Below are 26,647 nucleotides of genomic sequence, written 5' to 3' on the forward strand. Positions count from 1 at the left end.
TACGTTTCCGAGCACAATTCAAAGTATTGGTGCTGATCTTTAAAGCCCTAAACGGCCTCGGTCCAGTATACCTGAAGGAGCGTCTCCACCCCCATCGTTCTGCGCGGACACCGAGGTCCAGCACCGAGGGCCTTCTGGCGGTTCCCTCACTGCGAGAAGCCAAGTTACAGGGAACCAGGCAGAGGGCCTTCTCTGTAGTGGTGCCCGCCCTGTGGAACGCCCTCCCACCAGATGTCAAACAGAACAACAACTACCAGACTTTTAGAAGACATCTGAAGGCAGCTCTGTTTAGGGAAGCTTTTAATGTTTGATGCATTACGGTATTTTAACTTTTTGTTAGAAGCCGCCCAGAGTGGCTGGGGAAGCCCAGCCAGATGGGCGGGGTATAATAATAATAATAATAATAATAATAATAATAATAATAATAATAATAATAATAATAATTATTATGCTGTTCTCATCCAGATATTGCTGTCCTTCATTTTCTACTCCCTAAATCCAGAGATTCCCTATGCTTTGAAAAATCTGACTAAGAAAGCTACACCAATTGCATAGGGACACTCCAGATTTGGGGAGGAAAAAGTAGTTGGAGGAAAATGTCACATGGAGACAAAGGAGACACAGATGGTTCACAATCCACATTAAACCTAGCTATGGATGGACCCTTACTCCAGTATTTATTGAGCATTCATCCTGATTTGCTTTCAGGGTGTTTACACATATTTCCATTAATTATTCATCCCACACTTTTCAGTGCATTTTCCAGTCACCTTCCAAACCACAAAGGAGCCCTCCAGGTTACCTATTTATTGTTTGCTTGCCCTGGTTTGCTTGCAAAAGGCTTACACAGAAATTGGACTACTGTATATCTAGTCAATATTGAGCATTAATTTTTATTTGTTTGTGGGAAAGTTATATGACAATGAACATTCATCTTGCTTTCATCCTGATTTGCTTGTGGGATGTTTGCACATCTTCCTGTTAGTCGTTTGTTCATCCCATTCTTTTCAAATGTGTTTCCCTTGCAATTGTTGTTGCTTTCCCAAAAGCCAGGTTCTTTTTAAACAAGTGGATTAGTTGCCCCAGGGCCACAGAGCGCTTTAATCCACTTTAGATCTGCAAACCTAATGTTCCAGTAAGTGCTTGTATTCTCCCTGAAAACATGAGTAAGATTGAGCTGGAAAGGTGGCCAGCCCGACTACTTATTACGTATTGAAATTGTAAAATCCTCTCACCGATCACTCTGCCATTGTGGTAGCTGTTTCTGAACAATTATGTTGAATTTCCTGGGAATGTAATTAAAGTGACAGTCTTTCAGACAGACTTCCAAGGCTTTGATTTAGGCTTCATGTGCAAAACATGGGGTTTTGCTTAACCAGCAATTTGATGCATAGGGTTTTGAAGCCAAAGAAAAGAAGACATTTCCAGGTTCTTAAGACATTCCCACATGCTCACTAGCTCATTCCAAGCAGTGCTGGGAAACCTACACCAGGGGAAAGAGGTGGGTGGGTGAGAACCAGGAAATGACAATAATCATAAAGCAGGAAAGGGAAATGGACTCTCTTGGTTTTCCTTTTTTGTGATGAGATATATGGGGGGGGGGGTATTTCCAGCAAACTGATCTGCAGGGCACAATGAAGCAAGCAGAATTTAGTTTTGTTCTCAAACTGTCAGCTGTGCTGGGGAAGCGGTTTTAAAAGCACTGATATCTTGACAGATCCTTAAAAGAAATAAAAAAAAGTCCTGTTCCTGACCTCTGGAGCCCAGCCTGCTATTCTTAAGCCTTGACCAATTCCCATCTGGTTTCCTGAGTTATGGAACACTCTGTTCTGCTGGGTGGGAACCTCCCATCCCTTGCAAAGCTCTGCAGCAACGCAGAAGGAGGTCAGAGATAATGTGCTGTAGGTCCCCATGAATTAGCTGATTGTCATAGATAGGACATACGTACATAGTCTTGGTTCACTCTGCAGCAGGAGCTGGGGACCTCAGGCCTTGTGCAGGATTATGGTCAATGCAGCTCTCTTTTTCTGGACCCCAGGATTCTCCCCCTCACCAGCCCTGCTCTGCATCCTCCCTGAGTTTATTTTGCCTGGCTGGAATAAGTAATTGAGCTCTGATAAATGCCTCTTGTTTGCCTGGATGAAGAACTGTAAGTGTGTGTGTGTGTGTGTGTGTGTGGAACAAATCAACAAAGTTAAACTGCATAGCTGTTGCTCTACTCACTTTTGCCTCTGGCTCCTTCCATCGCTGGCATGGATGTTGCCCTCAGGGTGAAAAAGGTCCCCCCGCCCCTGCTCTGGAGTATCTGTGGCTCTGGTCAGCAACTCGGTTTTTTGGAAGGCTACTTTGAGAAGAGCCCACCTCCCATTGTGGCCAGATTGCTCACTGGGGCAAGACGGTTTGAGCATATTACACCTGGCTGCCTATTAGTTTCCAGGTGCAATTAAATGGCTCAGGACTGCTGTTTCTCAAGGACTGCCTCTACCCATATAAGCCAACCTGGACTCTGCATTCATTATCTGAGGCTCTTCTTTGGGTGCCTCCTCCATGTGACATCTGGATGGCAGCAACACGAGAACGGGGCTTTTGTGCACACCCCCCCCCCCCAGTTTGTGGAATGCTCTCCCCTTCATTATATATCTTTAGGTGCCAGGCGTACACGTTCCTCTTCAACCAGGCCTTGGGCTGATTGATATTCTATAGTCTTTTAAATGTGTTTGTGGGATGGGGAGCTATTATTTTGTTGTTTTAACTATTCATTTGTGCTTTTAACCTGCATTTTTACCATATGAACTGCCATGAGATATTGTGATGATGGGCGGTATATTTTATTTTATTTTAGTGGTTGCCAAGCAAATCCTATCTCTATATAACTGCCTCACAAACAAATCAAAATAGTCAATTAAGTTGAGATGCAGTCTTAAAGGTAAAGGGACCCCTCACCATTAGGTCCAGTCGTGACCGACTCTGGGGTTGTGGTGCTCATCTCGCTTTATTGGCCAAGGGAGTCGCCGTACAGCTTCCAGATCATGTGGCCAGCATGACTAAGCCGCTTCTGGCGAACCAGAGCAGCGCACGGAAACGCCGGTTACCTTCCCGCCGGAGCAGAACCTATTTATCTACTTGCACTTTGACATGCTTTCAAACTGCTAGGTTGGCAGGAGCAGGGACCAAGCAATGGGACCCAACATTGGGAGCTCACACCGTCGCGGGGATTCGAACCGGGGATTCGAACCGCAAGTTCTAGGCTGTGTGGTTTAACCCACAGCACCACCCGCTTCCCTTAAGAGATGCAGTCTTAGGGGTGCACAAAAATCATACCTCTCCACTCTGGCTAGAAGCCAAGGCTCCAGTGGGCCACTTGGTGGAGGAATCTGGTTGCTGGCAAGGGCCGTCGCAGCAGTCCTGCAGGGGCCCCTCAGTTGGCCCGGCAAACTTTTTTAGTGTCTGGTCCATGGTGTCTCCTGGCTTCCGAGGTGCCAGTCCATCTACTTGCAAAGGGTCAAGGTTGCCTAGGTCTGCCTCTGCCTCTACACGAACTTTTGTGCAAGCTAATTGGGATGAATGCTCAATAAATTGGTTGTCTGGAGGAGCATGAAGTGAGTTTCTCAGAGGCTTCTGCATCCAGGGCCTCGGACAGCTTCCAGACTGTCACTATTTTGTGTGCGGTATTCAAGTCTCATAACAGCAAGTTCAAATTATGCAATTAAAACAGATTTGGCTTTCCTTCGTAACAACAACAACAAATTAGTAGTAGTAGTAGTAGTAGTAGTTACTTATATCCTGCCCATCTGGCCAGGTTTCCCCAGCCACTCTGGGTGGCTCCCAACAGAATATTAAAAATAGAATCAAACATTAAAAACTTCCCTAAACAGGGAATCTGCCTTCAGGTGTCTTCTAAAAGTCAGATAGTTGTTTATTTCCTTGACATCCGATGGGAGGGCGTTCCACAGGGTGGGCGCCACTACCAAGAAGGTTCTCTGCCTGGTTCCCTGTAACCTCACTTCTCGTAGTGAGCGAACCACCAGAAGGCCCTCAGAGCTGGACTTAAGTGTCCGGGCTGAATGATGTGGGTGGAGATGCTCCTTCAGGTATACTGGGCTAAGGCCGTTTAGAGCTTTAAAGGGCAGCACCAACACTTGGAATTGCTCGGAAATGTACTGGGAGCCAATGAAGGTCTTTCAGGAACCATGTTATAGGGTCTCGGCGGCCACTCACATGCTATTTGTAGTAAAGAAAGTGGGATAAAGAGATGTGCTGCAAAGTGTGGAATAACAATTGCTCAATTTGATGTGTAACCTCCCTGCAAACAAACCATGATGATGCTGACAGTGGTGTTGCATCCTTTGCTGGTGCCCGGGGTGTGCATTCATACATGTGCGCACGTTGGGCAGGACTGGGGGCAGAGCATGGAGGGTAAACAAAATCCACCACGCCAGCCCAGCCCTTGCCGCCAACACTGCAAGGTGGGCACTGGGCCTGGAGGGGTCATGGGGCTGCGCTACGCCGCCTGCCTGCCTGCCTGCCTGCCTGCACAGGGGGGAACCCAACTGGCTGGCGCAGCGCTTGGTGGCTGCATCCCCCCCCCAACACTGGCCAGGTGGTCATTCAGTGAGTGGGCCGGGGGTGTGGCAGCAAAACCAGACTGGGCTCTGGGTCCCAGAGACCCCTGCTAGCAGATAGGGCAGGGCGGGGTTCCTTGTGGGGGGCATCAGGTTTGCAGCCCCTCAAAATTCTGTGCCTGGGGCTATACCCCCCCCTCCCCCTTCCCATGCTACATCCCTGGATGCACTCATGGGGCTAGTCTGCTAGAGAAAAATTAGGGGCCTCCAGACACCCTTTCTCTCGTGCATTCAGGATTATTTGTACTCATTATGGTGTTGGGGGGTCATATACAACCCTGCTTTTGATCCTGTTTACGCCTCTAAAATTTGGTGGGCAGGCATACTGCTTCATTTCCACTCAGGGCATGTCCTGCGGCTTCCTGCTGAAATCCCATCACTTCTCATACTGTAAATGTTCTCTCTCTCTCTCTCTCTCTCTCTCTCTCTCTCTCTCTGTGTGTGTGTGTGTGTGTGTTTATTTTTGTAACACTTTCGTTGTACTGTAGTGCAAAGGTGCCCCTCCTGATGGCAATAATATGTAACACTGGAGAATCATTGCAGAACTAATAAAATAGAATGATGCATGGATGGTCCAGTATAAATTCATCACTGATGCATCCACTGCTATTGCATCTGTGACACGTAGAATTATATACTCAGTCTGGAGGGCCCTGTAAAAGAAACCAAATGCCACCACCACTCCCATGAAATGTTTTACTGGGTGGATAAAGAAAACACCAGCTAGATTTCTGGCGTCTGCCACCTTTTATTCCTTTGATAGGTTCAGTATTGCTCTACTTTCTATCCTTCCTGACTGCCTGGGGAGGGGCAGAGGAAACTGGATATATTCAGACGTTTAAGAGTTGTTTGAGCATTGGGTTGGTTTCAGAGTCCTCATCCCGCACACATCATTTCCCCCAAATTTCCAATTCCTTAATTTGTGCCCTTTGCACTAATCTTTCTTGCCCTGAGGGAAGAAGGGTGTGCACAACACAAGTCAGTCGTATGCTTTTGCCCTCAGGCCCTGCTTGTGGTCTTCCCATAGGCACCTGGTTGGCCACTGTGAGAACAGGATGCTGGACTAGATGGGCCATTGGCCTCATCCAGCAGGGTTTTTCCTTCTGTTCTGAGGAATCAGACAGTTGTAAGTTAATTTCCATAACTTACCCAGAATGTAAGATTTCTGTTCCTTTGGCACCAGATTTGGATTGGTGTGCATAGCAGTGTAAACACAACCCTTCACATGACTGGGATGTTGTGTAGCTGGGGAAAGCACCTCTCAACTGGCACACAATAGCGGGCAGTCATTGCGCGGCACTGTGTGGCTGAGTCAGTGAGTAAACATGTTGTTCTGGACTCACTGAGTGCAAGGAAGGAGGGGAATGGATGCTGCAGCAGCTCCTTGTGGGCCCTGATTATGTAAGAGTCACTGCCCAGCCAGTTCCTGCTTTGGTGAACCTCCTTGCCCGCCGGCAGAGGCTGTGGCCAGGACCAGCCCACCATCCAAACAGATGGTTTCCTTCCCCAGCTTGGTGCAGATTTCAGCATGTTGGTAAGAGATACTAGGTACCTGATTTTGCTATTGCAAAGATGCCTAGCTATGTTGTGTGTGTCTGTGTGTGTTTGTGTTTGTGTGTATGCGTATGTATATGTGCATATTAGGATGGAAGAACCGGCCCATTTTGTTTTTCTGTGTCTCGTTTTCCCAGTCTAAAGTTTGGTTCTCCACATTTCTGCAGCAATTTGTGATTTATTTATTTAATTTTCATTAGCATGAAAAATAAATAACCAGCATTTTAGTGCAAATTTCTTGATATAAACATTTTTTTTTGTATGTGGTTTGATGTACACCCTTGTTGTGCAAGGATTTTCCCCATGTATATGCATTTTTGTGAAAGTGGTTGGACAAGTGCATTGTAAAGTTCAGACAAGTGTGCATGTCGGGAAGTGCAAATTTGGAAGATTCTCCTTTAAAAATGAACTGAATTGAATCCCCCCATCTCTAGAATGCACAGTTTCCGCATTTTAATGACGCTTTCAAAGGTTCCTGACCCAGTCCCTTTGGTTCACTTTTTGCACTTGTGTGCACACTGTAAGGGCTGTTTAGTCCATTACACTGAGGAAAAACCAGAAGATGTACCAGGGCTTAATTCTTCCAACGGCAGAATTTTCATTCCATGAGTTCATGGATGAATGGATGCCAGTTGCAAAGGGTGGCATCCAGCAAAGTAGTTGCACCAGTGTAACAACTTCTGCCCATGCAGGGGAACTTCCACTCTCCCTCTTCCACCCTGCGTTGCCCCTGCACCTTCCCAAATCTGCTCTAGAAGGTTGGAAGAACACCCAGGGAAGATTTGGGGGTGTGTGTGTGGAAACCAGCAAAGGTAAAAGGTGCTGTACTAAGAGGGAGAGGGGAGGTTTGGCACTGTGCAAATGCACTGGTGGAACCAATCTGGTTCTCCTGCTGGTGTGTTTGCACTGCGCCAATCTCCTTGCCCTCTCATCCCTCCTCTTCCCAGTAAGCAACAGCGACCCACCTGCTGCGAAGCAAGTGTTTCAGCTGCATGCCACTCTACCTGGTCAGCCACTTCTGTTTAACAGGAAGGCATATAAACACCTGCAAGCAAACCAGAATGGTTCTTAGTTGTATAACTGCCTGTAAACAAATCAGAACAAGTGCTCTATGAAGTCCAGATATAGTCTATCTGCTGCATAAGTTTTGTACAAGCAAATTGGGTTGAATGCTGAATAAGCAGGTCATCCAGAGGAGGCCTTTCAGTTGTGAGACACACAGTTCTAGCTTCACCAGAACACCTGTGCTCCCAGCGCATAATTTGCTATGGGTAAATTATGAATTCTAAACCGTGTTCGTGATGGTGTTCACTGGCAATTATTCCAGATTAGTATGGAGATCGTGTGTGGTGCAGAAGAGGTTTGGTTTTTATTTATAAAAAAGGAGGTGGGTCATACTTAAGGGCCTGGTGCATTTGATGCATTTCAATGTATGCCTGGTTTAGGACCTTCCATTTTGCAGGCTTGTGAGGGCAAATGGGGTGGGTGGTGGTGGAGGTGATCTATGCATCCAGCATTGAGCTTCTTTGGGGGAACGACAGAACATATGTGGAAAAAATGAATTTAACTTTGGATGGGGTTCCATGTGACTCGCTTCCTATTTTGGGAACTCCCTGCTTACCATCTAGGAAATGCCTCTGAAGGGACAAGGGGCTTTCTTGGGAAGCTACACATCAGATATTGGAGCTGAGACCCTCAGGGTCCAGCCCAGCCCCCGAGGTCTCCATAACCGCCTCCAGTGTCACAAGGACACCCCCGCCTGGCCATTTTCTCCCCTGTGAGCCAAGAAGGCAACAGCAAAGGGGACTTTTTCAAGCACAGCTCTGCCCACATTAACAAGAGCAGAGGCTGGTAAGCATTTTCTCTTCTGTGCCCCAAGCAGGCACAGTGGAGAAAGTGAAGTGTGCATGGAAAAAACCTTGGCAGAGCCTCTGGGACTGACCCAGCAGAGGCAGCGACAGAGGGGCAAAGGGCCCTTTGCCTGCGTTCTCAGGTGAGCCTGCATGAGGAAGGGATGGAACTGCGGCAGGAAGGGGTGTGCACTTGTGTTGTTGGGAAAGAGGGTGGAAAAGCAATTTGCAGCTTGGGTTTTACAGGAGGGAAGGCGGAGTCAATAAGTCTCTTGGGCAAATGAGTGCTCCTAAGGGCGCATCCCCTGAGAAAGCCATGCAGGGGCAGAGAGTATGCAGGGGAGGGCATTTGGAGGGGAGAGTACGTTGCCGGAGGCAGAACTTCCCACAACCAAATCCCTCAGGTGACACAGAAAACGCTCTCTCTCTTTCTCGCTCGCTCTCCACACCGATTTACTCCCAGCCGGTTTTATTCTGGTTTTGGAGCTCACCTGGAGATGTCAAAGGGCTGGGAACAAACGTTTAAAAACAGCCTTGCTGAAAGCTTGGTGGGTTTGGGAAAAGGTGAACCCAGCCTTCACTGACTACAGCTGCCATCATGGAGGGCACCAGGTTGGCAGAGGCCGGGTGAAGATGTTCGTGCTTGTTGACTGCATTGACCGGGAGTGGAGAAGCATCTGACCATGTTGCCTCCTGATTTGTACCTTGTGACTCTCGGCCAGTCAGTTTCGACACAGGGCAGGTCCTTCCTGCTCATCTGTTAGGAGTTCAGTTTGTTTGTTTCTTTACTTTTTGGGGAGGGGGGTTTGGAAGGAGGCCTTTCCCCTCGGAGCTTCAAACAGCCGCTTCTTGCTGGGCTCCTGCCCCCTTGGCCTTTCACCTGGGCTGGCCAGCAGCTCCTGCGTCTTGCCCTTTTAAACAGATAACTTGTTTTCACAGTTAAGAACCCCGGCAACAAAGCAGGCGATTCATGGTTATTTATAGCCCAGCCGGCCATGCTGTGGCCCAGTGTGAATTGGCTCATTCAGTAGGGCTTATGTACACACGCTTTGAAACAGAGCCCTCTTCAGCTCTCCTTGAAAGAACTACATGTCCCAGGAAGCCTTCCTTCTTTGCAAGGCGGGCTTGCAATTTGGGCAGCTTTGCCTGTTCCTCCTCTTTCAGGCCTCATTTAAACAGGGTGCAACTCCCACCACCGCTAGGAGCTGGGTGTGCTCTATTTGACCCCCACTTTACAAATTCTGCAGCCTGAATAATCCTTTTCTTGCTAGGAGTAAATGTTTCTGCTTTTAAGATCCAAGTCCCTACAGCAGCCTTCCCCAGCCTTCCAGATGTTTTGGACAGACTGCAGTATTGTTATAGAAAAAATAGGGGGTTTGGCTTTTGCTGTCCAACTCCCCAAGGGATGTAAAATTCCCTCCGGATGGGCATATAGGACCCCCCAAAAGAGGACATGTCTGGGAATTCCCAGATGTGTGGCAACCCTACCATAACACTGCCCTGTGTGAAGAAGACTTTTTGTAGTTTTCCCTCTAAATCTCCCACTGCTCTGTGATGTAGGATGACTTCAGGTTCTCGTGTGATGAGCGAGTGAGAGAAACTTCCACCCACTTTCTCCACGCCATGTGCAATTTCTATAAACCTTTATTACACCTCTCCTTATTTGCCATTCCTCCCCTGAACCAAATATGCCACTTTTCCTTCCAGGGAAGTTGCCCAGTTTTATTGCAAGATTGTAGTCTTTCTTTAACCAAAGAAAAACCACGGCCACAACAGGCCACAATAGAGGCCCCATGGTGGAAGCGCAGGCCCTAGTCCAGTTGCCTCTGGAGCTAGCAGGGTGCAGCAGCGGGCAGTAGGGGGTGCTGGCAGTGGGGGGTGGAGCCCAGGCCCCCAGAGCTCTCTGGAGATGGTGCCAGTAGGGGCGGTTGTACATGGACCTGCTTTCGATACTGTTTGTGCCTTCAGAAGTTTTGGGGCAGACATGGCCTTGTTTCCAATCAGTGCATATCCTGTAACTTCCTGCTAAGATCCTGCAACTTTTTTATACCACATATGTTCCAGGATTATTGCTGTTGTTTGTTGTTGTTTTGGTCTTCTTTTAGAGCTCCACAGTGCAAGGCTTCTCCTCCCTCCGACTGCAATAACGCAGTAGAATCATAGAATCATAGAGGGGGAAGAGACCACAAGGGACCACAGTAACACTGGGGAAGCATCGCAGAGCAATTAGATAAAGTGGAATGAAGTGCGGATGGTCCAGCCCAAATCCACCACTACTATTGTGTCAAGAATACAGCCATCCAAAAACACACCCATCGGGGGGGGGGGCCTTGCAGCATAAATGAATTCCACATACAGCAGCAAAGCACATGAGAAAGGAGCCTTAAGCAACGTGCTATAGTGGGGTGTGTGTGTGTGCGGTTCGCAAAGTGATCTGGGGCTGAGAATGGAGGTGGGTGTCAATTTGCAATCATGTCCCTATATTCCTCTGATGTGTCAAAGGCACAATGCAATTGCTTGGCTTAGGATAGCCCTGCCCATATTGTAGCTGCAGGCAACTTTAACGGCAAGAAAACTTAGTAGCTGGTGAGATTCCTAGGAAGAGGTATGGTTATGATATCTGAGTACAGATCCCAATATCTGAAGATGTGTTTGTTGTAACATCTCTCACACACGTGTGTATACTGCTTGGGTTGCTCATATTCTACAATGCACCACATAACATGCACACTTTCCTCCTGCATCATATGGAGATGTGTGGGAGGGAAAGGGAAGCTCTGCTAGTCATCCATCCATCTCTCTCTCTCTCTCTCTCTCTCTCTCTCTCTCTCTCTCTCTCTCTCTCACACACACACACACACACACACACACACACACACACAAACACACACACACTGCCCAATTTGCATGCCTGGAATGCAGCTCCATTTCCGGCAGGACAGCTGTTGCATTTCTGGGTAATCCAAGCTTCAGTGCCCTCAGAATCCAGGAATGGGGATTTTGAGGGGGGCGCTGAGAAGGGGAGGAGGCTAGGGAAGGTCATTTATAAAACTTGTCAGCTGAGGAATTCCTACTGTCATGGATGGTGCTTGTAAAAAAAACCCTCTCTCTTTACATAGTATTCTCTAGACTCAGGGCTTTTTTTCAGCTGGAACTCTGGAACTGAGTTCCAGCGCCTCTCAGATGGGTACCATTGCCATTCTAAGAGAATGAGGGAAGTGTTCATGATGAGTCCCAGAACCTCTTTTTCTAGAAGAATAGCACTGTTTAGTCCAGGGGTTGTCAGCCTGGTCCCTACCGCCCATTAGTGGGCGTTTCAGGATTCTGAGGCGGGGGGGGTTCTATGGCACAAGCTGAATCCTCCTTCCATCAAGCACCGACGGGCAGTAAGGAAATTTTACCATCAAGAAAGAGGCAATAGTGGGTGGTAGGTATAAAAAGGTTGACTGCCACTGGTCTAGACTGTACTGTTCTCTTGAATATTTGAATATTGTATTTTAAAATTGTTGTAACCTTCCCTGGGACTTCGTGATGAAGCGCGGTAAGATATCTAAACAGCAGCAGCAGCAGCTGTCAGGGAATAGGAATACTTTCCTTTCCTTCTTATATATAATGTTCATTGCTAATATTTATAAATCGCAAATCTTTGAGCAGAAACAGTCTCTCTTACTGATGAATTGCGGTGAAAGTATTCATTCCTTCTGATCACCTTTGGAATTTTCAGAAATAAACAAGCTGAGTTTAACTTTCAAAGAATATGAGTGTGCTCAGTTCTGAACAACTGCAGATAAACAGCAGAATGTGATACTGGAAACAGAATTCAGCTTCCTGAGAAACCCATACCCTTTTCAGAAAGATGAATGGAATCTTTTCACCCATTTCTCATCCTTCAAGTTTCTAGCTCTCTTCATTGCAAAGCATTTGGGCAAGGCTGGGTCTCCAAAGCTTAGAGATGTTGCGCAATACTATTTCCAGTTGACAGCACTTGAGCTTCTGTGTCTGACCATGATTAAGAGATGCAGAATACTTATTGTTTTAATGAAAATTAATCATTGATTGTTTATTACTGGAATAGGATGCATGCTTCTACTGATGTAAACCTTGTAATTAGGCTGCAGCTTATGCAGTTACCTTGGAGTAAGCCCCATTAAATACCATGGAATGGACTTTTGTGTAGGCACACAGAGGATTGCATTACAGGATGATGATTATATGCTATGGTCAAGGAAATATTTGCATTCATGCGACTGTAATTACCTGTACATGCCATCATTAAAGTAAAATGGTTACTCAGTTTCAGAATAAATTAAAATGGAACAGAGAAACATGAATTATGCAAAATAATGGAAGAACAACAATAAAGTAGACACAATTGGATTTGGATAATTTATATCACAGAATTTCCTTGGAACAAATATGTTGCTTTAAAGAAGGGAGAAGGAAGGGCATTGTATACACAGCCATCCACATCAGCCCAAGAAGGTGAATCTGATAAAATTGCAAAGCAACTTATGGTGTATTCAAATTGCAGCTTAGTACTGTCATATCTTGAAGTATATCACTCAGGGATTCCTCAAACCAGCTTTCAGTTCCTACTAATGTGTAGAAAGGAGATTCACTTTTGTTTATAGAGCCAAGAATGGTGATAGTGTGGCTATTCCAGTTTAATTAAACGGGAGTAAAATATTGTGATTTTGTTTAAGTTGCTCTTAAGCATACCCAGATGACTATTTCTCTTCAAAGCAGTTATTCATAAGAATGGTAAGGTTGCAAGACCCCTGAAAGGCCACCTAGTTTATCCCCCTGCCATGAGTCAGAGCTCACCATCCACCAGCATCCCACAAGAAAAAGCAAACTACGCCATTCAGACCACAAGGCGAGCAGAACACATCTCTTGCAGAAAGCTGATTACAGAGTGAAATAGCCTGGCCCAGTGAGCCAAGTTTAAAAAACAAAGCATACAGGGGCACTGCCAAACTGACCTGGGGAAAAATCCCCAATGTATTTGTTTGCTTGCTTCTATGAATACATTTAGATGTATTTTTTCTGCCAGGGGCACTCAAATCAATTTACAATGAATCTGTAAAAAAAAAACACCCCCCCCACACACCTGAAAGCCATTGTAACAAAAGTTCAGCCTCCAGCAAAGTCATAGGAGTAGTAGCTAAAACAAATAAGCAATAATAAAAGCACCACTGGAAGCCAACTAAATCGTAGAATTATAGTTGGAGGGGGAGGCAGAGGGCATCTAGTCCAACCCTCTGCAGTGCAGGAATCTTTTGCCCAACATGGGGCTTGAACCCACAGCCTTGAGATTAAGAGTCTCATGCTCTACCAACTGAGCTATCCCAGCACTCTTTTTTTTAAAAAAGATATATCTTGTAAGGGGTAAACTACATGCTGCAGAGAATGTGGTGCTGCAACTGATAATGTCTGGTATAGACTCCCAACATTATCCCACTGTGAATTTCTCTGTTGCTTGTGGTGATGGGGAAATTGCTTTGTGATGACCATGTGTAAGTTGAGCAAGATGTTTTAGAAAGGGGAGGAGACTCTACCCCATTCTGCCATTTTCAGCATAGGCTGCCTTAAACTGCAAGACAATTGGTCCATCAACACTGACTGCCAATGACTCTTTGGGGTTTCAGACAAGGAGTCCCCCCCCCCAGCCCTACCTGAAAATGCCGGGGATTGAATGCGGGACCTGCTATGTGCAAGGCAAATGCTCTAGCACTTAGCTGTGGCCCTTTCCAATCGAGCCCTCACTCATTTTAATGTGCAGTTCTGCTGGAAATTGTTCATCAGGGCAGGGGCATGGTGTGGGGAGGACCAGGGGGGCTGTAGCCCCAGGCACATGGTTTTAAGGGGGCATGAACCAGGTGCCCCCCCACAGGGATCTCCCCCCCCTGCCTGCCACTGGGGGCCTCTGGGCCTCAGGGTTCCCCTGGTTCCCTTGCCAAGGATCGCGTTGGCCAGGCGGGTTCCCCCCTGCATGGACAGGTGGGCAGGCAGTGCAGCGCGGCCCCGTGAACTGTGTGCCCTGCGCCTGGCAGCAGCGACAAGGGTTGGCTGGTGCAATGGGCTTTGTTCACCCTGTCGGGATTCAAGCCAAAAGTCAGAGCCCCCAGCTTAGCTCTTAGTCCAGAGGAATTTGGCCACCCTCCAGGTGCCCGGCTTGATTCCTTATGACCTCCCGTCTGCGACTCCCGGCAAGATCAAAGGAGGTCTCCAATCGGCGATTCTCCTCAACGTGAAGGAGAACACACCACTCCCCCCCACTCCTCTCCCAGGGAGGGGGAGAGAGACAGACAGAAATATATTTACATGTCTTTATTCCTGTCTTTCACCAGTACAGAGAAAACATGTCTGCACACTCTGCTTCCCAACGCAGAGAGGGAATTAAACTCCACCCATGTACTTCCAGTACAGGGTCATGTGCTGCTCTGAGGTAACATCCGGCTCTCAGAGCACTTTACAAACTGTGCCTGGTTCCCACGGTACAATCCATTAACATTAGTTTCCTGTTTACCATTCCAGCCACCTGGTGCTTGCTTCTGCATTGCTCCTTTTTCGTAACATCCTCCCCCAAAAGAATCAATGCGTGTTGCAGCAAGCAAAGCATGATCCAGAGAAGAAAACAAACAGTTGTTATACACATAACACTCCCCTGTTGTTTCAGTTCCACCCTTGGAACTCCCCGCCACTGGTTTCCCCAGTGTACCTCTCTGGTTGTCTGGTTTCCAAGGAATGAGTGCATCTGCATTACCTTGGCTAGCAACTCTCTGTTGTGTCTTTGTCTCTGACTTAGACACAGCTCCAACCTGTCCTCGGTTGTTTACAACAGCAACACATGCAACAGCTAAGTTAGCAAACTCTTTTGAGTACCTCTTGGGTGGTTGACCCTTTGTAACTCTCTCAGACCTACGTATGAGGTGCTGATCCTCTCTGCTCACTGGTCCAGTCTCAGGACTCTTTGGAGAACTAGTTCCAATGGTAAACAGTGGTTCATCCTTCAGTTGTGAAGGCCTATCTATTGTGTGAGACTTCCTCTCAATGACTGTGACAACTGAGCTCTCCGAGCTATCTGTGTCATCACTTTCAGTACAGCTGAAATCAGTGAAATCATCATCATCTGAATCGTCCTCAGTGGGAAATGTGTGTACTATCACTCTCTCCTGTTCAGGAGCACTCTCTAGAAATTTTGTGAGAATCACCTGACCAGATTCAGACAAAATTACTCTGTAGAGACCCTTTTCATACCCCACAAAAATGCCTCTGGCATTCTTTACTCCACCTGGAGCTTCTGTTCTCACATGAGACCCAAAAACCTTGAAATGGGCAACAGAAGGTTTTCTGTGGAACAGTTTCTCAAAAGGAGAACTTCCCAACTCTTTTGAAACCTTTCTCACTTTCGTATAACAGTACGACATTAAAGACTCGGCCCAGTACTCATGTGGCAGATGTGAACTAAGCAATTGCGCTTCCATCCCCTTTTGCAATTCTCTGTTCACCCGTACACAGACACCCCTGTTCCACGCTTCCGCTGAAACAGAAACCTTGTGTCTTATTCCCTTCTTCTGCAGGAACCTCTGGAAATCCTGTAAAAGAAAAATCTGCTTCTCGTCTGTGAATAGACAATCAATGCATACTCTTATGCATCATGCATACTGTGAATAGACAATCAATGCATACTCTTATGCATCATGCATACTCTTAACTTTGTCACAAAACTCCTGAAACCTCTCCAAGGCTTCCTTTGGCTTTCTCAACACATAAACCCAGACATAGTTAGAGAAATGATCCACACACACAAGATAATATCTTGCATTGCCTCTAGATGGTTCTAGAGGACCAATCACATCAGCATACACCCGCTGAAATGCTCTGTTGACTCCGGTCTTCTTCTTGCTCACACCTGCAAGAGAAACTAGGTTAGACACAGATGAATTACATTCCATGTAATCACTTTGTGCAAAAGTCAACAAATAAAGTCCATCCTTCTGTTTGGCAGAAAGATAAAGCTCTCCATCTTTGTAGATCTTGCAGCTTTCAGCATCGTAGGACAGTTTCAGTCCTTTCTTTGCAATCTGCGAAACACTCAGCAGATTGAACTTCAACTCAGGAACCAAGTAAACATTGTTTATTGTCAAGTCCAGACTCTTAAGATAGACAGTCCCCACGCCGGCCGCTTCTAGCTCCTGACCGTTGGCCTGTGTCACAGTGAAGCTTTGCTTCTTAAACGTTGAAAAGAGTTCTCTGTGTGGGGACATATGAACCGTCGCTGCAGTGTCGATAATAAACGCGTTCCCAACATCTGGCGTGGTTCCTTTCGCCATCAAAGCCTTTGCAGGTTCCACCATAGGCTTGGTATGACCTTTGCCTGACGCCTCAGGCTTTGCTGAGCGGCCCTTCGCTCCTTTAGGCTGACGTGGCTTCTTGCAGCTCCGCTGAAGATGCCCAGCCTGTCCACAACTGTAACACTGGACAACATTCAAAGCTACAGCATCCTTTCCAGTAGCCTCATCGGTGGGGGAATTAGAACTCCGTTCCTCCCTCCCCCTGTCCTTTTCTTCCAGTGCAGCATGCCGGCTGTGTTCATCTAGAACCACGGCACTCAGGGGCACTCCCCCCTTCTTGGCATCCATGCTGAATCCAAGGGTCAGCTTTACACTCAATCTCAAGCCAGCTTTCACTTTTCAAGCCAGTAAAACTCCAAAAGTCTCTGTTTACTGCTTCACTGGCAGGCAAGCCTTTGGGTTGTTTTTTCAAAACCCTTGCACAGCTGCGCAGATACACTTTCGATTTCCCAGGCTCTTTTTAGCCCACTCAGTAACTGGCAGACGTTGCCTAGCAACCTGCTCAGGACGGAACTCCTTATCTCACCACAGGAATTCCTGGTATGCAAGCTTGCTCTTTCAGAGCTGTTTTTTCAAACGCAGCTCTTGTGAACCAGAAATTAAGCCTTTCTGCGTTCATTCTCTCTTGCCCAAAATGCAGCATACCTTTTCCGTTGCCTTGAAACACACTCCTCTCGGTGTCCAGCTGTCAGTTTCAGCTTCTGGCTGCAGGCAGACGCTTTTCTTTATCTCCTTAGGTGCAGAGGATGGCAACGATTCATCGACCTCTCACCTCTCATGCAGATTCTCATAGATCAGATATCCATCGGTCTGCTACCAGTTGTCGGGATTCAAGCCAAAAGTCAGAGCCCCCAGCTTAGCTCTTAGTCCAGAGGAATTTGGCCACCCTCCAGGTGCCCGGCTTGATTCCTTATGACCTCCCGTCTGCGACTCCCGGCAAGATCAAAGGAGGTCTCCAATCGGCGATTCTCCTCAACGTGAAGGAGAACACACCACTCCCCCCCACTCCTCTCCCAGGGAGGGGGAGAGAGACAGACAGAAATATATTTACATGTCTTTATTCCTGTCTTTCACCAGTACAGAGAAAACATGTCTGCACACTCTGCTTCCCAACGCAGAGAGGGAATTAAACTCCACCCATGTACTTCCAGTACAGGGTCATGTGCTGCTCTGAGGTAACATCCGGCTCTCAGAGCACTTTACAAACTGTGCCTGGTTCCCACGGTACAATCCATTAACATTAGTTTCCTGTTTACCATTCCAGCCACCTGGTGCTTGCTTCTGCATTGCTCCTTTTTCGTAACACACCCTCCACGCCCAGCCCCTGGTCACTTTCAAGGTGAATGTGTGCATCTGCTCTTCACCTTAATTTCAGTTAGCGAGGGAAATCACTGCTATCTTCCGTCCATGTAGTCGAGATTATACATTCCAAATGAGTGTAGGCATTTCTTCCACGTTCCAGCAGAACACTGAACATTGACCTGGCACCCGCCATTCCAGGAAGATTCATCTAATGGACCCTTAGCATGCACATTCCTTCTATCTGTAGAGGATTAGGCTGGGCCTGCAGCTTATGGAGGAATGTTCAGCAAAGTTCTGCGTATGTCACAAAGGTTCATTGCAGTCATTTGACTTTTTTGGGGGGGGTGTCCTCCCCAAAGGAGTGGACTGATTTGTTCATGTTCTTCAGTTCCAACTCTACAGTTCTTTGATTCTATAATTCTATGATTCTAAGAGTCTGGGCCTTACATGCACACAGAAATGCTCTCCTCCCCAGCAGGTATGTCTGAATGTGTTTAATTCATATAAAGATTGTCTTGCTGGATCAGATCCATCTCTAGTTAGTTGTGAGCTACAACAGTTTAACTTGCTTGGAAGTAAGTGTCATTGAGTTCTGCGGTGCTTACTTCCTTGTAAGTGGGTTTAGCTTTACAACCTTAGTTGGTTAGATCAATTAATTCTAAAAGAATATTTTCATTAACTAAAGAAGATGCTACCCTTTGCTTACAATGAAGTGAATTATTTGTTAATATAATACGTATTAAAACTGCAGATGTCAGGTACCATCTTAAGAGGCTGTCCCCCACTAATACATTCATTTTAATGCACAATTTCTCCTAACATATGCATTTTGTACATAGTACATAGCAGAATTTGTAGAAGTGCTAATTTCGAAGAATAGCTGTGTTCATGCATTGTTTCAGGAAGTATGAATTATTTAGCTTTGCATTAAAAAATGAACCAACAAAATTTGCATGGAGGTTATATGATCCAGCCATCAAGTGATTGCTATCTTGCCTCTTCCACTTTAGTCTTCTGACACTTCTTTCAGTAAAAAAAAGTCCTATGTATTTATTTATTGGATATGGGTTTGTTGTGCAAGAGCACACTGTTTTGTTTTGCAAAGTGTGTATGCCAACATCTACCTGAATGTGTAAGGAATTAGTGCAGAAGTGTGACAGTGAGTGTGAGTTGTGCCTGTTTCTAGTGGCGGCTGGTAGGGTGGGAGGCCGGCAGACTAACAGTAGGTGGAGCCAGCCAACTAGGAGACAACTAGGTCTAGACAGAAACAACTAGGTCTAGCCTTGGTCCCATCTTCCTCCCTGCTGAGTTCTACAAGGGCAAGAATGAGATTGAGGAGGAGGAGGATGAAACTGGCAGCCATGACCGGATGTAAGTAAGAAGGCAGGTGGGCACGTGCTGAGAGGAGACTGAGGTTGGTGGGGCAGTGCCCCCTTTGCCCAAATGGACCAGCCCTCACTGTCTTTTGCATTGTACCATGTCTGCATTTTAGTACCTTCAACAGCAGCACAGCTGTTCTCTTCACATCTTTACACTGTGGCTTCACAGACATATGTCCATGGTATCTGTTTGTGCAATGAACAGATATTTTTATTTTAGCGATCCTCCATACTAAATCCCTGACCCTGTGTTTGTCATTTCAGCCTGGGAAGGTGTCCGAGCCTCACACCTTCAAAGAGAAAGTATTTAAGAAGAAGAAAAAGGCCTGTGTTGTGTGCAAGGAATCCATTGAGACCCAGGGTCTTGTTTGTAAAGGTAAGAGCTGTCCAGATATAGTCCTCCCAGTCTTCCTTATCTTTCATAGCGGAGAAGCAAAAGGCCCAGTCAATATGAAAAGACAGAAGCCAGGGTTGTCATTCGGTTAACGAGCATCCAGGACAGCAGAATTGAAAGGAAGCCACGTGGCAATTAAATAACCACACAGTGCTCTTCAATGTGCTTTACTGTTGTACCATATACCTTATTGTTAATTGCACACCAGAGAGAGTCCATCTTTAAGGTTACAAGGTGTGGATCTGGAATAGCTTTTCTGAAAGTGTGTTTTTTTTCTTGCAGTGTGCAAAGTGGCAAGCCACAAGAAATGTGAAGCCAAGGTAAGAGCAAAGAGGAGTTTGTTAGAAAAAATAGGGGGCACGGTGCTGTTTAGTGGCATATAATAATCACTTCAGTTTGCATTCTGTGCACATAGATGCATGTTCCTTGGGAGTTTTATAAACCCACCCCACCCCACCCCAAAGGCCCCTTCAAGTGTGTGAAGGAGCAGCAGCAGCAGAAACTCCCACAGCCCGACATTCCATTCCATTCCTTGCTATGTGTGGGTCTTGTTAGCTTAGTGCTGGCGAGTGCATGCCTCCTCTATGAGGTCACCACTCTGTCCTATGTTTTGACTGTTTGGTGTCAAAATGCCCTGTTTTAAAGTGGAAACAGGGTGCCTTTGCCTGCTCTTGCAAAATGTCAGCCACCTGGGTGGAAAGATCTGAACCACTTTGGAGTTGCCGTTCCCAGCTTGAAGGATGGTATCCTCATAATCACCATTCTTTATATAGCACCAGCCATATTCATGGTGCTTTACAGAGCACAAGAGGGCAAGTCCCTGCCCTGAGGAGCTTCCAACCTGAAATTGACACACAGGAAGCAGAACCAGAAGGGGGGGTGGGCAGAGTTAAAACAAGGTAGGAATCTGTGGTTGTTTCCGTTCTATGTGCTTAGGGTTGGTCTTGCCACTTACCATCTGGCCTGGGGCGGGGCCTGGGGCCTCATAAGGACTGCGTGGTGCTTGCTGCCGGCTGCCCAGGAGGACTCCCCTGTGTGAGTGCCTGAGGGCCCTGCTCCTTCCTGCCACTTACCATCTGGCCTGGGGCGGGGCCTGGGGCCTCATAAGGACTGCGTGCTGCTTGCTGCCTGCTGCCCAGGAGGACTCCCCTGTGTGAGTGCCTGAGGGCCCTGCTCTTGCCACTTACCATCTGGCCTGGGGCGGGGCCTGGGGCCTCATAAGGACTGCGTGGTGCTTGCTGCCTGCTGCCCAGGAGGACTCCCCTGTGTGAGTGCCTGAGGGCCCTGCTCCTTCCTGCCACTTACCATCTGGCCTGGGGCGGGGCCTGGGGCCTCATAAGGACTGCGTGCGGCTTGCTGCCTGCGGCCCAGGAGGACTCCCCTGTGTGAGTGCCTGAGGGCCCTGCTCCTTCCTGCCACTTACCATCTGGCCTGGGGCGGGGCCTGGGGCCTCATAAGGACTGCGTGCGGCTTGCTGCCTGCTGCCCAGGAGGACTCCCCTGAGTGAGTGCCTGAGGGCCCTGCTCCTTCCTGCCACTTACCATCTGGCCTGGGGCGGGGCCTGGGGCCTCATAAGGACTGCGTGGTGCTTGCTGCCTGCGGCCCAGGAGGACTCCCCTGTGTGAGTGCCTGAGGGCCCTGCTCCTTCCTGCCACTTACCATCTGGCCTGGGGCGGGGCCTGGGGCCTCATAAGGACTGTGTGCTGCTTGCTGCCTGCGGCCCAGGAGGACTCCCCTGTGTGAGTGCCTGAGGGCCCTGCTCTTGCCACTTACCATCTGGCCTGGGGCGGGGCCTGGGGCCTCATAAGGACTGCGTGGTGCTTGCTGCCGGCTGCCCAGGAGGACTCCCCTGTGTGAGTGCCTGAGGGCCCTGCTCCTTCCTGCCACTTACCATCTGGCCTGGGGCGGGGCCTGGGGCCTCATAAGGACTGCGTGGTGCTTGCTGCCTGCGGCCCAGGAGGACTCCCCTGTGTGAGTGCCTGAGGGCCCTGCTCTTGCCACTTACCATCTGGCCTGGGGCGGGGCCTGGGGCCTCATAAGGACTGCGTGCGGCTTGCTGCCTGCTGCCCAGGAGGACTCCCCTGAGTGAGTGCCTGAGGGCCCTGCTCCTTCCTGCCACTTACCATCTGGCCTGGGGCGGGGCCTGGGGCCTCATAAGGACTGCGTGGTGCTTGCTGCCTGCGGCCCAGGAGGACTCCCCTGTGTGAGTGCCTGAGGGCCCTGCTCCTTCCTGCCACTTACCATCTGGCCTGGGGCGGGGCCTGGGGCCTCATAAGGACTGTGTGCTGCTTGCTGCCTGCGGCCCAGGAGGACTCCCCTGTGTGAGTGCCTGAGGGCCCTGCTCTTGCCACTTACCATCTGGCCTGGGGCGGGGCCTGGGGCCTCATAAGGACTGCGTGGTGCTTGCTGCCGGCTGCCCAGGAGGACTCCCCTGTGTGAGTGCCTGAGGGCCCTGCTCCTTCCTGCCACTTACCATCTGGCCTGGGGCGGGGCCTGGGGCCTCATAAGGACTGCGTGGTGCTTGCTGCCTGCGGCCCAGGAGGACTCCCCTGTGTGAGTGCCTGAGGGCCCTGCTCTTGCCACTTACCATCTGGCCTGGGGCGGGGCCTGGGGCCTCATAAGGACTGCGTGCGGCTTGCTGCCTGCTGCCCAGGAGGACTCCCCTGAGTGAGTGCCTGAGGGCCCTGCTCCTTCCTGCCACTTACCATCTGGCCTGGGGCGGGGCCTGGGGCCTCATAAGGACTGCGTGGTGCTTGCTGCCTGCGGCCCAGGAGGACTCCCCTGTGTGAGTGCCTGAGGGCCCTGCTCCTTCCTGCCACTTACCATCTGGCCTGGGGCGGGGCCTGGGGCCTCATAAGGACTGTGTGCTGCTTGCTGCCTGCGGCCCAGGAGGACTCCCCTGTGTGAGTGCCTGAGGGCCCTGCTCTTGCCACTTACCATCTGGCCTGGGGCGGGGCCTGGGGCCTCATAAGGACTGCGTGGTGCTTGCTGCCTGCGGCCCAGGAGGACTCCCCTGTGTGAGTGCCTGAGGGCCCTGCTCTTGCCACTTACCATCTGGCCTGGGGCGGGGCCTGGGGCCTCATAAGGACTGCGTGGTGCTTGCTGCCGGCTGCCCAGGAGGACTCCCCTGTGTGAGTGCCTGAGGGCCCTGCTCCTTCCTGCCACTTACCATCTGGCCTGGGGCGGGGCCTGGGGCCTCATAAGGACTGCGTGGTGCTTGCTGCCGGCTGCCCAGGAGGACTCCCCTGTGTGAGTGCCTGAGGGCCCTGCTCCTTCCTGCCACTTACCATCTGGCCTGGGGCGGGGCCTGGGGCCTCATAAGGACTGCGTGCGGCTTGCTGCCTGCGGCCCAGGAGGACTCCCCTGTGTGAGTGCCTGAGGGCCCTGCTCCTTCCTGCCACTTACCATCTGGCCTGGGGCGGGGCCTGGGGCCTCATAAGGACTGCGTGCGGCTTGCTGCCTGCGGCCCAGGAGGACTCCCCTGTGTGAGTGCCTGAGGGCCCTGCTCCTTCCTGCCACTTACCATCTGGCCTGGGGCGGGGCCTGGGGCCTCATAAGGACTGTGTGCTGCTTGCTGCCTGCGGCCCAGGAGGACTCCCCTGTGTGAGTGCCTGAGGGCCCTGCTCTTGCCACTTACCATCTGGCCTGGGGCGGGGCCTGGGGCCTCATAAGGACTGCGTGCGGCTTGCTGCCGCTGCCCAGGAAGACTCCCCTGTGTGAGTGCCTGAGGGCCCTGCTCCTTCCTGCCACTTACCATCTGGCCGGGGGCGGGGCCTGAAGCCTCATAAGGACTGCGTGCTGCTTGCTGCCGCTGCCCAGGAGGACTCCCCTGAGTGAGTCCCTGAGGGCCCTGCTCTTGCCACCTACCACCTGGCCCAGGGCAGGGCCTGACAGGCCTCACCAGGACAGTTGTTACTGCCAGGGGGGCACAGAGTGTTTTTAGAGTGGTTTTAAAATGTTTTAAAAAATTTTCTTTTGGATTTTTTGTATGTGGCGGGTGGGGGTGGGATGGATGTTTGGTTGGGCTTGGGGAATTTTTTTATTTTGATTTTGATGTTTTTGTAATTTTTACATTATTATTTTTTTGTTTGTATTGTTTTATTGGTTTTGTTTGTTTGTTTAAGGTCTTATTTTGTTCTTAGGGGGAGGGGTCAGGGCTGCCGGGGAGTGGGCCCCAGCCCACAAAATGGCTGGGGCAGGTTCCACAGGGGGGGATGCACTGGGGCAACCGATCTCAGTGATCACGGGTAGGAGGAGGAGTTACGCTAAGACTAGACCACGTCATTACAGAGGAGGCAGGTTTAGTCGTTGTCTGAGGACTATTCCTGCCTCCGGGTCTGGTCCTGACCGGATGGATACTAGAATCAGCAAGGGATACCCACATGACCTGAAGGTGCTGCTGTGCAATGCTAGGTCAATGAATCATAAGACCACTGCCATCCATGACTTGATCATGGATGGAGGACTTGACCTGGCATGTGTAACAGAGACTTTGTTGGATGAAGCAGATGGGCCTGTCCTTGCCGCTGCTTGTCCACCAGGTTTCTCTTACGCACAGCAACCCAGGTCATGTGGGCGGGGAGGGGGGGTTGCAGTGATTTTTAGGAAGCCATTAGTTTGCACCAGGCGTCCTATTGGGAAGACCCAGTTTTCCGAGTGCATGTTCTGGAAGTTGGGCAATAGGGGCAGTACAGGATTCCTTCTGGTGTACCGACCTCCCCGCTGCACCAAGGATTCCCTGCCCGAGCTGCTTCAGGTCGTGGCGGATGTTCTCCTGGAGACACCTAGCTTGGTCGTCCTAGGGGATTTTAACATCCATGCCGACACGACCTTACAAGGGGCCGCTCGGGACTTCGTGGAAAGCATGGCCTCCATGGGGCTGTCCCTGAATAAGTCTGGCCCAACCCATAGCTGCGGACATGCCTTGGACCTGGTGTTTACCTCTATGGATGTTGGTGATCTGACACTAAGTAAAAGCGAAACGAAAGAAGTGCCATGGTCAGATCACTTCCTGGTGCAACTGGACTTCTCTGCAACCCATCCCCTCTGCAGGGAGGTGGGACCAATTCGGATGGTCCGCCCCCGCCACTTAATGGATCCAAATGGTTTCCAGAGAGTGGTAGGGGATGCTTTATCCCATGTTGATGGCCTTTCAGCTGATTCCCTGGTGGCCCGCTGGAATGTGGAGTTAACCAGGGCTATTGACTGTTTGGCTCCGAAGCGCCCTCTCCGATTGCATGGAGCCCGGACAGCCCCATGGTTTTCCACGGATCTGAGGGCAATGAAACAATCGTTGAGACGGCTAGAGCGCCGGTGGCGGATAACTCATTCCGAATCTGACCGGACACAGGTTAGAGCTCAACGTCGAGCCTACCAAGTGGCGATAGCGACGGCGAAGAAGAATTTCTTCACCGCCTCTATTGCATCTGCAGAAAACAGCAGCAGGAGACTTTTTCAGGTGGTTCACAATTTAGCGGAACCACCTGCAACATCGGGGCCCAGTATGGGCCACATGTTCTCCTGCAATGATTTTGCAAAGTTTTTTGCAGATAAAATCGCTCAGATTCGGGAAGAAGTAGACTCCACCGTGGGAGCAGGGCCGGGGCGGGAGAGTGCTAGAGTTCTGTCTAGTCAAGTTGAGTGGGATCAATTCCAATCTGTTACCTCCGAGGATGTGGACAGGCTGCTTGGACGAGTGAAGCCAACCACCTGTCTCCTGGATCCTTGCCCATCCTGGCTTATAAAAGCTAGCCGGGAAGGACTGGGCGATGGGCTTCGTGGGGTGGTGAATGCTTCCCTCCGTGAGGGAGCCTTCCCAGACCCGCTGAAAGAGGCGGTTATTAAACCGCTTCTTAAAAAACCATCTTTAGATGCGGCCACGATGGCCAACTATCGCCCAGTCTCAAATCTTCCATTCTTGGGCAAGGTGATTGAGCGAGCGGTTGCCGAACAACTCCAGGCACACCTGGAAGAAGCGGACCATTTGGATCCCTTCCAGTCGGGATTCAGGCCTCATCATGGGACTGAAACTGCCTTGGTCGCACTGGTTGATGATCTCCGGCGGGCTAGAGACAAAGGTGAGAGCTGTTTCCTAGTTCTGCTGGATCTCTCAGCGGCGTTTGATACCATCGACCATAACATCCTTCTGCACCGTCTTGAGGGGCTGGGAGCTGGGGGCACTGTCATACAGTGGTTCCGCTCCTTCCTCCTGGGCCGTGTTCAGAAAGTGGTGGTGGGGGATGAGTGTTCAGACCCCTGGGCTCTCACTTGTGGGGTGCCTCAGGGTTCTGTCCTCTCCCCCATGCTTTTCAACATTTACATGCAGCCACTGGGAGAGATCATCAGGAGGTTTGGGCTGGGTGTTCATCAGTATGCGGATGATACCCAGCTCTACCTCTCTTTTAAATCAGAACCAGTGAGGGCGGTGAAGGTCCTGTGTGAGTGTCTGGAGGCGGTTGGAGGATGGATGGCGGCTAACAGATTGAGGTTGAATCCTGACAAGACAGAAGTACTGTTTTGGGGGGACAGGAGGCGGGCAGGTGTGGAGGATTCCCTGGTCCTGAATGGGGTAACTGTGCCCCTGAAGGACCAGGTGCGCAGCCTGGGAGTTATTTTGGACTCACAGCTGTCCATGGAGGCACAGGTCAAATCTGTGTCCAGGGCAGCTGTTTACCAGCTCCATCTGGTACGTAGGCTGAGACCCTATCTGCCTGCGGACTGTCTCGCCAGAGTGGTGCATGCTCTGGTTATCTCCCGCTTGGATTACTGCAATGCGCTCTACGTGGGGCTACCTTTGAAGGTGACTCGGAAACTACAACTAATCCAGAATGCAGCAGCTAGACTGGTGACTGGGGGCGGCCGCCGAGACCATATAACACCAGTCTTGAAAGACCTACATTGGCTCCCAGTACGTTTCCGAGCACAATTCAAAGTGTTGGTGCTGACCTTTAAAGCCCTAAACGGCCTCGGTCCAGTATACCTGAAGGAGCGTCTCCACCCCCATCATTCTGCCCGGACGCTGAGGTCCAGCGCCGAGGGCCTTCTGGCGGTTCCCTCATTGCGAGAAGCAAAGCTACAGGGAACCAGGCAGAGGGCCTTCTCGGTAGTGGCGCCCGCCCTGTGGAACGCCCTTCCAGCTGATGTCAAAGAGATAAACAACTACCTGACATTCAGAAGACATCTTAAGGCA

At 49.8% G+C, this 26,647-nt stretch overlaps 1 protein-coding gene and 1 non-coding gene across 5 annotated transcripts in view; one reads left to right on the forward strand and one right to left on the reverse strand.

The window, feature by feature from the left end:
* The window catches only part of TNS2 (tensin 2), a 138,524-nt gene that overhangs the window by 47,703 nt on the left and 64,174 nt on the right, over positions 1-26,647 (forward strand). For 3 of the 4 annotated variants that reach the window (XM_053370130.1, XM_053370150.1, XM_053370140.1), the window contains exons 2-3: positions 19,329-19,440; positions 19,741-19,778. In XM_053370130.1, the coding sequence (XP_053226105.1) occupies positions 19,329-19,440; positions 19,741-19,778 (150 nt within the window). Of the gene's footprint in view, positions 1-6,009; positions 6,157-19,328; positions 19,441-19,740; positions 19,779-26,647 lie in introns of those variants that run through there. The other variant, XM_053370160.1, reaches the window with a different exon arrangement.
* On the reverse strand, positions 13,307-13,379 carry TRNAK-CUU (transfer RNA lysine (anticodon CUU)). Its single transcript has one exon. It is a non-coding gene; the product is annotated as a tRNA-Lys (tRNA).

Source organism: Podarcis raffonei, chromosome 2 (genome assembly GCF_027172205.1).
Source record: "Podarcis raffonei isolate rPodRaf1 chromosome 2, rPodRaf1.pri, whole genome shotgun sequence".
NCBI classification, from domain to species: Eukaryota; Metazoa; Chordata; class Lepidosauria; order Squamata; family Lacertidae; genus Podarcis; species Podarcis raffonei.